This window comes from Ptychodera flava, chromosome 11 (genome assembly GCF_041260155.1).
Source record: "Ptychodera flava strain L36383 chromosome 11, AS_Pfla_20210202, whole genome shotgun sequence".
In the NCBI taxonomy this organism is placed as follows: Eukaryota; Metazoa; Hemichordata; class Enteropneusta; family Ptychoderidae; genus Ptychodera; species Ptychodera flava.
Genome location: NC_091938.1, coordinates 20,455,302 through 20,466,562, shown reverse-complemented (window position 1 = coordinate 20,466,562; position 11,261 = coordinate 20,455,302). Strand labels below are relative to the sequence as shown.

Here is an 11,261-nt window from a genome sequence, read left to right as displayed (position 1 = left end):
AAATAATTTCACCAAAGATCAGTCTGACTCAATTTGAAATGGTAGTCATCAGCGCGCCCGAACTACAGTTTTTGCGATGATTGCTATGAGGTGGTGTTTTGCTTGTATTTTTCTCGGAGTGTTATTCTTTTTTCAAATCATTATGCTTTATATTGACCAACATCCCATGAAAATTCTGCTAGCTTTTTGCTACTATGATGTGATCATTGAATGCTGTCATACTAAAACCCCGAGTTACCAAATGGTTGTCCTGTGACAAGATTTCTCATAACAATACGCCTGTACCTTTTGTTTCAAAGTGTTGCACCCCCGTTTGTGAACAAGGTTATCGATCGGCATAAATGTGCGTTTCCTTGTTCCTTGACCTCAGACCCAAGTATATGAGACTAGTTCTCGGGTCGGCAAAAACTTTTCTTGAGTGACAACTGGAAGAGTTTTCGAAATCGCTTGAATAGATATACCTGTACAGGGCTTACAGACACCTAGCTACTGGGACTGCAAACGGCAAACGAAAGAAAGACTGGAAAATGAAGGGTGCTGTGTGTCTTGTGGTTTGTCTGTTTGGTGTCGTGTTGGTGGTGGCAACGGTGCCACAGGAAGGTAAACAAGGAAGTAATGAGACCAGTGATCGAAAAGGAAATGCACAGACAGACGAAGTCGCCCCTGAAAAGACTGGAACGGTGAGCTGTATTACTTTGCTCGTTTGAGCTCAGCAAAGAATTTTTTGCCAGAGTCCGCTTTACTGTATTGAATTCCTTGAAGCAAGTTAAGAAAAATTGGCGGCATAAATGATCGGCATAAGTGTGTGTTTCCTTGTTACTTGACCTCAGACGCAAGTGTATGAGACTAGTTCTCGGGTCGGCAAAACTTTTCTTGTGTGACCACCGGAGGCCGGAGTTTTCGAAATCGCTTGATTTAAACAAGGAGCGGAAGGTTTGGCGGCTGTAAGATTCGCTAAGTTCCGCAAAAGCACGGCTATCCTAGCCTGAAACTGTAAATTTTGCAAACCACGACGGTGAAAGTTGGAACAGTGTCGACGTCGGGGTACCTCAAACAGCAAGAAGGAGGAGGCCATAATTTCAACTTTGACATTCTACAGTGTGCAAAAAGGGTTTTACACCATTGCGTGCACAGCATGTTTGTTGTGGCATGGCTGACGGGGTAGGGGAGAGATTTGGAAATCTGCGCTACTACGTTTCGTGTATAAGTTTCCTAACATTTTGTTCCCTTTTAACAGAAGGACGTCGACAGTAACGAGGTTAAACTCAAGAACCGGAGATCGGCGCAAGAATTGCCCAGGGAGAAGAGGGATAATACCTGCGGTAAAGTCTATACTTAGCTACCTTCACAAATGTTTGATTGTTGTAAAGCCTTCTTTATTCAAATATCCCAAAAATTTCCGTCGTGTTAGGGTAAGAATAGTTTCGGCTCCTCTTTAATTCCTAGTGGTTTCATCAAATTAATTCGGCTTTTTCATGTTAGTTATTTACTAGGACCCATGGTAGATTACACCTTCCTTTCTAGATAGGATTTTCACCTAGTTATGTCTGTACATGGAGAAATCCTTTAACGAGAAATATACAAATAAATAAATAAACGAGTGGTTGTGTTTGGCTGCCGATCCATCCACATACAGGCAACTCTCCGGGCAAGTTTGTCTATTTTTGTCTTAGCATCATATTTTATTTAAAAACATCTTGTCAAGACTCCAAATATTTAATGCAACACTGGGGTCTATCATGAGACTAGCGACCTGTATATGGCAATCGTTCAAGGTATTGGTCACGTGGTAGTGTAAAATAACTTTTGTGGCAATCTGTCTCAAATCTGGACACCCGTTCGCCTCGACATGACTGGCTTACAACAACAATTGCAGCAGCAGGTTTTAGAACACTTCGAAAATGAAGTCATCGCCAAACCAGCCCGGGTTTTTACAATGAAGCAATACTGCTGTCTGATCTATGCCCCCGAAAGTTTTTAGACACTAAAACCAATTCCGTATGCATCTCTGTGCCACGGCGGTGTGCATCTCGCGGAAAGATATTCTATTTTTTAAAATTCCTCCGTTGTTTGCTGATCTCAAACTTATTTTGGATCGCTGACGAATAAAGCTTTCTCGTCTCTTTAGTACGAAAACGTAATTTTTACAACGGAGTTAACGTCTGTAACGCAGACCATTCAATCACTTCGGACTAAAGGCATGGGTAACTTTTAGCTAAATGCTTCCCTTTACATGACTGAACGATGGTGGCGCTTTATTTACATCTTGATATTGCAAAAATTGAATTGTAGTTATAACACTATCGCATTTGATTACAAAATTGAAATACGGTTACAAAACAAGTGACATTATCCTAGAAATAAGAAAATAACAAATAAAATGTAGTTTGGGTGACGGTTCAGGTGACGATGTGGCGCTGTCTCCTCCGTGAAGAGAACGCCTACTTACGTTCGATCGTTTTGTTACTTGTATTTAAACATTTAAATTGTCCACAAAATAGTTGTAAAAACAGTGCCTGTTGTTTGCGAAAGGAATTCTTACATTAAAGAGAATATTCTTCTTATAAATAGACAAATAGACAGATAGATGGACGGTGATGGATGGATGGGTAGTAGGCACACTTTGTAACAATTGGTGAATCATATATCTTTGCATCATAGAATGATTTTAATGCATAATGATAATGCTCCATGAAATCATTTACCATTTCAGATTTAGATCGTGTACCATCAGGCCTGACGGAAAGGAAAGCTTACAAGCATTTCAATTTTAAATTCTTCGATAAGCATATAAAAGATGAGATACTGAACATCCTTAACTCTGACATAGCGGTGGAAATCGGCAAAATTGCCGAAAATAGCAGGAAAGATGCTGTCGGTGCTTTTGATACAAAAGGTGAGGAAAAGAAATCGAGTTTTATTTAAAGACTTTTTCACAATCACAAGACTGAGACAGCACGATCAGAATTTACAAAAAGATTATGAATTAGTCCTATTTGTACTTCTTACAAAGCTTTTCCCTCTTCTCAATTTTAATAAGAGCATGATAAATTCTACTTGACTGACACGCATTTAAATTTTACATCAACTTCCATCCATTGCCTCAAACTGTTCTTTACAAGACTGCGTTATTTTTGCAATGATCGAGATCTATGTGTTCACTCTTTATTGAAGTTTTTACAAATATATAATATGATATAAATTCATTAATTCTACCATTTCTTCATAACTTGATATAGGAACACAGGACGCTTTTCGGTATGCTCTGACTAGCTACAGAGTCGCTGAGAAATATGGCTACAACACAGCGAAGGCATTTGGCGATGCTGACGAACGGACGCACTTTCGAGACTTGCCGACGAGGCTAATGGCCCTGCACAACAGAGAAGTCGGGAGATGTCTCCAAAAGAATCGCTCTACTCCAGAGAAGAGCGAAGTCGAAGTTATAAAGGATGCGCTGAAAAGCGGGAAATTGCAAGTCGTTCATGACACCAGCTATGACGGTATGAATGTGTAAACTGTCTCTTATCGAACAGACATATGCCGTTTACCCATGCTCCCAGCTTACGTCCATACATTGCGTATACCAATTATTTTAAAGACTGATAGTTCCCTATTCTCTCATTCTTTTAATAATATTCTCGCTGAAAATAACAAAAAATGACATGTCGACCACAAAATCCCCGAATCACGTATTGACGATATATGAGACCATGATTTCAGAGAGATTATCAAAAATTAGTCCTGGTGTCATAAAACGTGTTAAGGATGCAGATACTGAAGGCAGCAACAACAGAGACTAAGTTTCAATTTCTTCATCAGCAATTAAGATTTCCATCAATATCTGTGACACATAAGCCTAGTACCTGAAAATGTTATTTTCCCTACGGTACGAAGTCGCTGTTTTTTTCCGTGATTTCTTCTGTTTCTGGGTGTTTTGGTGACGTCACAATCTGCCTTCTCAAAATGCAACCCCAAGGTCGACTAATTTGATCATATAAGCTATAAATGTCAAATAAACCCTCAGAATAGCGTATTCCTGGTTTGTAGTTGGCAGTTGAATTGTACTTTGTTAGACAGTTACAGAAGCTGGTAACCAAATCGATATATACTTGTAATAATGTACAATGACACACTGATTTATAACCGCCATATCCAAACCTCTGAGCTTACGACATATTGATATTACCATGTAACACTATAGAAAAAAAAATATGCATTACTGAAGTGTGACTTTCTTTTTAGCAAATTATTTTCAATGAAACTGCCGGTTCATTTCAAAATCCGTCATATCTATATAAAGTTAATATTATGGTATCTTTTTTGTTTAAGCAAAATACCAAACATTATGCGAACAAGCCATATTCAGTAAAGTAATTGCCATGTTATTCCCATTTATACATACACATACATATACACATACATACATACATACGTACAGGTAGACAGCTGCAGTCCGGAATATATATATATATATATATATATATATATATATATATATATATATATATATATATATATATATATATTATATATATATATATATATATATAACAGTTACTTCAAGAGCAAAGTAATATCGGTTTCTTAAGTTTAATCACAGTCCCTCTATCCACAGGGACTGTGGTTTAATTTATGCATTCTGCAATCATCAGATAGATGTATATGTGATATATATATATATATATATATTATATATATATATATATATATATATATATATATATATATATATATATATATATATATATATATTTATATATATATATATATATAACACAAACATGAAAACAGAGCACAGGCCTCCACAAAGGCTTCCGCTTTTAGAACTGCTCATCCTGGCCTGTAAACACGAAGAAAGCTATTGCATTGACAAAGGTTCCCTTCAGCTAGACAGTTGTCCGTACATCACATTAAATATTTCTGATTTTGGAATAATCAAATCTCTTTTTTTATTATGTGTTTTGCAGTGAAATGGCCAAGTTTTCAGAAATGTGGTCAAACTATCCTAAATACTATACTATCAATTCTAGTCCAACCATCGTACAATTCTGCAAGCTTCCCTCAGACTTGGAGGGCAAAAATTCGTGCGCCATGAAACTCAGTAGATCACTGATCGCTTCTGGTGAGTTTGGTGCAATTTTTAAATTGAGAGAGAGAGAGAGAGAGAGAGAGAGAGAGAGATTCAAAACCTGCACAATTCAGACACCTTGTACCGTGTTAACTTCCTAGAGCTACAGATGAACTGGTAGCCTAACCGATCGTGGCATTGATAGGCGTTGTGTAGACGAACATACTTTTCGCTTGTTCTGGTATTGTAGACGTAGCATAGTGTTGCTCTGGAATGAGTAGAGGCGGCACACAATTAATCCCGTGCTGAAAACGGGCTTTACTCGGGACGAGACAGGCTTTCAGTGATAAAGAATAGTTGATGTCAGGTAATATCATCGGTTTGTGATCGATCTGTTGCTTCTGTTCTTAATTTCAACAGGCTTTGTTCTTATGCCTTCACGTTTCCAGATCGATATCACGTGTTTAACCTAACAATGACATTCATAGTGTCACAACAATAGATTTAAGTTTCTTTGACAAAAGAGTGAGCAAAACTTTAAAACCCTGATTTTTAGGTGCGCTAATCGCAGTACAGTCGTTCGCAACAACCATTCTGGTTTTGGGGACTATGTTTTTTGTGGTGTACTGTTCCGGTTGGGTGAGCCCGACTTGACGTTGCATGTTGACACAGAAGGATGATCGTCCCCTATACAACCGAGTTGAGTCAGGCTTATTAAGTCGCAAGGGATCGGGGGGGGGGGGGGGGGTGTCGGATGTAAGGTTAGACATTCTTTTTTCAAGTATTGTCACATACCAATTAAAGGGAAAAAGTCGACGTCGGAACTACACTCAAAGGTCGTACGGGACCCATGCGACCAATGTAAACACTGTATCCAAAGTACGATGGTGATTGATGAAAGTTAAAACATGTCTGTCATTATCTACATCGTAAATGTTGCAGCTATGATGATGAGGTACATCTAGATACCGTGCACGAAATACATTGTTTGTAAACAAGAAACTCGCACAGGCGCAGTTCCGACGACGGTTTCCCTTTTAGAGATGATTGCATGTGATATTAAACTCACTGGTCCTCGTCAAACATGAACTTCGTCGGCAATCGTTATATAAGTCAAAATTCATCTGCAGAAGTATTGAAACTGTCGTATTGAATAAGTACCCCAATTTTCATACTTTGACTCAACAAATGAAGCCCTTTAACTTTTACAGGACACCGGATCTATTTTGACCCTCATGGATCACAGTGGGGTGAATATTCCAACAGAGATGGCGATCGATATATCGTGAGAGTTAGAATGATGCGAGAATACTTGGAAAAGACCAGAGGTGCTGCAAAAACAACAGGAAGTAAAGAGGAAGACTTTAAGGCGAGCTTGTCGGTAATGCTCAGATTTGAAATTTAGTGACTGAGCCTGTGAAACTTCCGGGGGGGGCACTCCTTGGGGAAAGCTGGTATCCTTGAGTTTTCGTAGGTTTTCCTAGAGGATGTCGTGTGTTCTTCATCAAGGTCTCTGAAAAACAAGAGAAGAGAGGCGCTTTTCTCAAAACCTGGCCCGTGAGAGGATTAGATTATCTCAAAAAAATAAGAAATATTTTAAATGCTAACATGTCACCATGTACACTTTGTTTCCAAAGGTCATCAGCTTGCTACAGACTGTAATGGGGGTAACCAAGAGACTACACCGATGTATTTATATTGAAAACAGTCTCACTGCCCCTATACAACATTAACACGGCTGCAAGTGTATGGTAAATTACCTCTCCTAGATTTGTAAATTAGAATGTGGTTTGGTTTATTTTCTCCAATACTTTTCAAAATCAACGTGGATTTTTATTTGAAGTGCCGAAAAGGGGGTATCTTGAAATTTTGCGAATTACAAGGGTGAATACCCTGCCATCATCCGAGTGCCACAGCCGGAACCATTTCTGATTGCCGATATGAGAAATGGTCGTGATGGTTGTCCTTACAACAGGCTATTAACGACACCCTAAAGTAAGGTTACCCTACCCCTGATTGAGTAACCGTGCCTGAAGCAAGTACAGGTGGGCTACAACATGTAACTGTGTGGCCACAATATGCGTTTCAATATACTAATGGAGTGGCCGTGGATTGGCGTATTTCGATTAAATCAACGTCTGAATATTGGGAGTTAAGTTTCGAAGGAGCGACAACTACCACGGTTTGGTTGTGAATTACACTGACGAGACAGCTTGTGCATTTAAGACGCAAGATTCGTATTATCCTCGACATTCAAGACTCTCAATTTTCAGTACATTTTGATGAAGTTTATAAAAGTTCATGATGGCCAGTGTAACTTATATTATAAGCTTATAACAAGATTGGAACTATGTTTTTCAAAAGCTTGAAGTGAAAATAAAGTCGACATTTCTTTTACTTATAGTAAGCTTAGTCATGCAAAATTATGAAAATAGTTCCCGTCTTGTCATATCCATATGACCTACGAGTCCCTATCCCAATTCAAAATTTGAAATTATGGGTTTGATCAGGCCTTTAATATTGAGGAAAGTTTTGAAAGTAGTGTTTTGCATTTTTGAGATATTGTAAATCTTATAACTTTACATCTCTCTCTCTCTCTCTCTCTCTCTCTCTCTGACTCTCTCTCTCTTCTCTCTCTCTCTCTCTCTCTCTCTCTCTCTCTCTCTGCAGAATTCGAAGAAGGGAATCATCGTGTTTCAAGATTGCAATTTCTCAGACGCAACTGGTCATGTTGATTTATGGAATGGTTATAAATGCCGCGGAGATTGCTATTTCGACGACTGCAATAACATCAGGTTGTTTGAATTTGAATAAGCTTATGGTGTGCTTGGCCATGTCAGTGCGCGTTTCGTGACAGTTGATCTGACGTTATGAATTAAGGAGAAGAGTTTCGTCATCGGTTGACATAAAGCGGTGCCCAGTGTTTCATTAAATATACGAGAATTTTTGCGAGGAAAAGTTTGAGACCTTCAAAAAAGTTAATAATAGGAATAATTAGGAAAGTGTGTCTGCATGTGCCATGAGGCATTTTTCGTCCACTATAGGGGTATGAAATATGGCGGGGGGGGGGGGGGGGGCATTTCCACTTTAGAAAATCTACCAATAAATGGATGTCTTGAATGTCTAGTCTTTCTGTCATGTACTCAGTATTGGTTGTGGTGCCTTTTAGAAATGTACTTAACTATGTTTCCGATTTTGTAATTTTTAGCGCATTGTATTTTTACTTGGTTTACATTTTTTCTTATATTACGTATATTTTTGCATCCCTTTGTTGTGTCTAGAGTATTGTGACCAAGTACAACCCCCTCCCCCAAAAATTGTCCCTGCAATGATTCTGTGCGTTCGTTGTATCTTCAAAGCCTACTGAATCAGGATCTGCATGATGCCACCATGGTACCCTTGGGCATTTTAATATATTCAAGATGGCCACAAAGATGGCCGTCAAAACATATAAATGGTAATATCTAAGCTCTATGAGATGCTGTGAAAGTGATTTTTGTGCTTACAAGGGATGTTGAGTCGAAAATTTCATTGACAGACATGTGCATGAAAATTCAAGATGGCCGCAAATTCAATCAACGACGATTACTCTGCCCGTGGGGTAGAGTAACCGTGAATCACCTGGGCATGTTGATGTCTCTTAAGACAGGTTTGAAGGGTCGAGGAATTTAGATCTTTTGTTATGCAAACAGTAAGGGAGCGTTCAGTTATTAAGGTCGGGGTGAGGGAGAGGTCACCTTAAACTTGAAAACTGCAAGAAGGGGTCATGTATTTTTCAAAAAGCAAAGAGGGGGTCACTTAATTTTCATAAGTATCTGCCCGTCAAAAAGCAGTTTTGGTGTTCAAAAATATTCTAGGAAAAATGTTTCACTGCATGACTTCATTATCTGAAGTCATTTAACTCTAAATCTGAATAAAAGTATAATTATCTGTCACGTGAACATTTTGCCTTGGCAACTCTTAGGCTTGTCTTCTTGTAAATCGAGCTTACTGAGGGCAATGAACAATTCCTATTATTTACATATTAGAGATATAGCAAGTATTGTCAGGGAAAATGTTTAACAGTTACCAGTAGACTCTCATGAAAAGTGAAATATGATAGGTGAAATTTCAACATCACAATTGTTGTACACATCTGAACTTTCAAACACCCTATTTGAACCAAGTATCACTTGTCAAACACCTACAAAAGCAAAGATTTAGTTAGTTTAGTATTGTAAAAAATATTCATAGTTTTCTCATTACTCCAGTGTATCGTGAATCAACATTTTGGTGAAATTCCTAATCAAATTTCTTGTACACACATCACTTGTAACCACCCTAGCCTAATCAAGTTCATTCATATAAATTATTTAACATCCATAAATGTACATATATTGTTAGTTTCATATCTGAAAAAAATGTTTTTAGAGTAAAATTGTCATAGACTCCCATGTATATTGAATCAACATGTTCGGTGAAGTTCCAAAATCAATTTTTTGTTCACATACGAATTGTAACCACCCTATTCCAATCAAGCACATTTATGTCAATTATCAAACATCTATAAATGCATAGATATTGCTAGTTTGTATTGAAATAGTATTACATAGTTTACTCATAGTGAATCGACATTATCAATTAAATCCAAATGTCGAATTTTCGTACATACATGCACTATTTGCCTGCCACTGCAAGCAAAGTACATTTATATCTTCAAACATATGTAAATGTACAAATGTAGTTTTTTATGGGAAAATGTTAATAGTTTGCCCAATACACTCCCATGTATTATGATTTGGTATTTTAGGATGGAGCACTTTATCAGACACATTGTAATAACTGAACGCTCCCAAATATGGATACCAAATAGCCAAGATAGCATTGGCAGCCAAAATGGTTTCCACAACAAATATATCTTAACTTTAAGTGAATTTCAAAGAATGGTTGATTTCACTGTTTTTGATCAAGTTTAACAGATGTCGAGGAATTTGAAGCTTTTGATTTATAAAATCTAAACTTATTCGTGGAAATGCACAACGGACGCCAAAAATCCAAAATGGCAGAAGTAACACAAAGCATTTTTGAGACCTATTTCGGTGTCTTTTGTCAGGACTTATTGATCAAGGAATTTGTGTCTTGTTTTCTGAATTGTAAAATTGTCCATAAATATCCTAAATGAAGAAAGAATATGCCTTATTGCCGCCAAAATGGTTGCATTTGAAGCTTTGAAGATACAAAAACCACCAAAAACCATTGAGGAGTCAAATGTATTATCCAAAATATTAATGTCAGTCTTGTCACTTTGTCATTAAACACGATTTGCAAATATGATGATTTAAATGTTATGTATGTATGTATGTATGTATGTATGTATGTATGTAGGTAGGTAGGTAGGTAGGTAGGTAGGTAGGTAGGTAGGTAGGTAGGTAGGTAGGTAGGTTATAGGTAGGTAGGTAGGTAGGTAGGTACCTACCTACATACCTACCTAGCTGACGTCGTAACTGTGATAGCGCCAACTACGACAACTTTTATGCAAATCAATGGACAATACCAGTAGGTGGCGCTTTCCTCGAGAATCCAGGCCCTCCAAGTCACCAAGGTCTTCAATGGGCCTACTCCGAAATAAAATATCGGAATCTTACTACTGCTGCTTTATGTTCTACAGAAAAGGGATACACAAGTAAACTCGCGCACAGAAATACACATAAAGCATTCTATGTTTCTGTACATGGTTTCGTTGCATCTTGCCATTGACAATTGTTATGGTTTAGGCCTAATGTTTTAATTGTAAGCATATGTCGCCATAACATAGAGGCTTAGGACTACTCTCGATGTGAAGCTAATTTAGAAAGACTTTATTTATTTATTTATTTATTTATTTATTTATTTATTTATTTATTTATTTATTTATTCGGAAATCCTACGGGATCAAGTCCCATTTACAGGTTCCTCAAAAGCTCAAAAGAAAACGGTTAAAAAACACTGAACAAGACAGCACCAAACAGAAAGTATTTACAAAACTAAAATCAAGTGTAGGACACACACAGACAAAAAACAAAGCAAACAACACAACAAGAACAGTCATTAAAAAATAACTTGTCTAATGTCAGACTTAAATGAGTCATTAAAATATCAATATTACGATTATTATGAAACAATTCATTAAAATTACTCATACGTCTGTTAAGAGGATTAAAATTACTCATAC

General features: G+C 37.5%; 1 protein-coding gene across 2 annotated transcripts; it reads left to right on the top strand.

The window, feature by feature from the left end:
• The first annotated feature begins 315 nt into the window (after window positions 1-315).
• LOC139143764 (uncharacterized) lies at window positions 316-10,384 on the top strand. Of its 2 annotated transcripts, none has more exons than XM_070714313.1 (7): window positions 316-680; window positions 1,238-1,322; window positions 2,714-2,896; window positions 3,240-3,503; window positions 4,971-5,125; window positions 6,283-6,452; window positions 7,742-10,384. In XM_070714313.1, exons 1-5 carry the CDS (start codon window positions 528-530, stop codon window positions 5,096-5,098), a joined length of 813 nt encoding a protein of 270 aa, XP_070570414.1. In that variant the 5' UTR covers window positions 316-527; the 3' UTR covers window positions 5,099-5,125; window positions 6,283-6,452; window positions 7,742-10,384. The 2 variants fall into 2 exon arrangements, with proteins under 2 accessions (XP_070570414.1, XP_070570415.1); XM_070714314.1 differs by having other exon boundaries at window positions 357-680; window positions 1,241-1,322.
• The last annotated feature ends 877 nt before the right edge of the window (window positions 10,385-11,261 follow it).

What these genes read in the sequence shown, in the direction of transcription:
- LOC139143764 (XM_070714313.1), top strand. Translation starts at nt 528, where the DNA reads ATGAAGGGTGCTGTGTGTCTTGTGGTTTGTCTGTTTGGTGTCGTGTTG. An exon ending in CCCCTGAAAAGACTGGAACG is followed by an intron (nt 681 to 1,237) that starts GTGAGCTGTATT and finishes CCCTTTTAACAG; the next exon opens with AAGGACGTCGACAGTAACGA. An exon ending in GAAGAGGGATAATACCTGCG is followed by an intron (nt 1,323 to 2,713) that starts GTAAAGTCTATA and finishes TTACCATTTCAG; the next exon opens with ATTTAGATCGTGTACCATCA.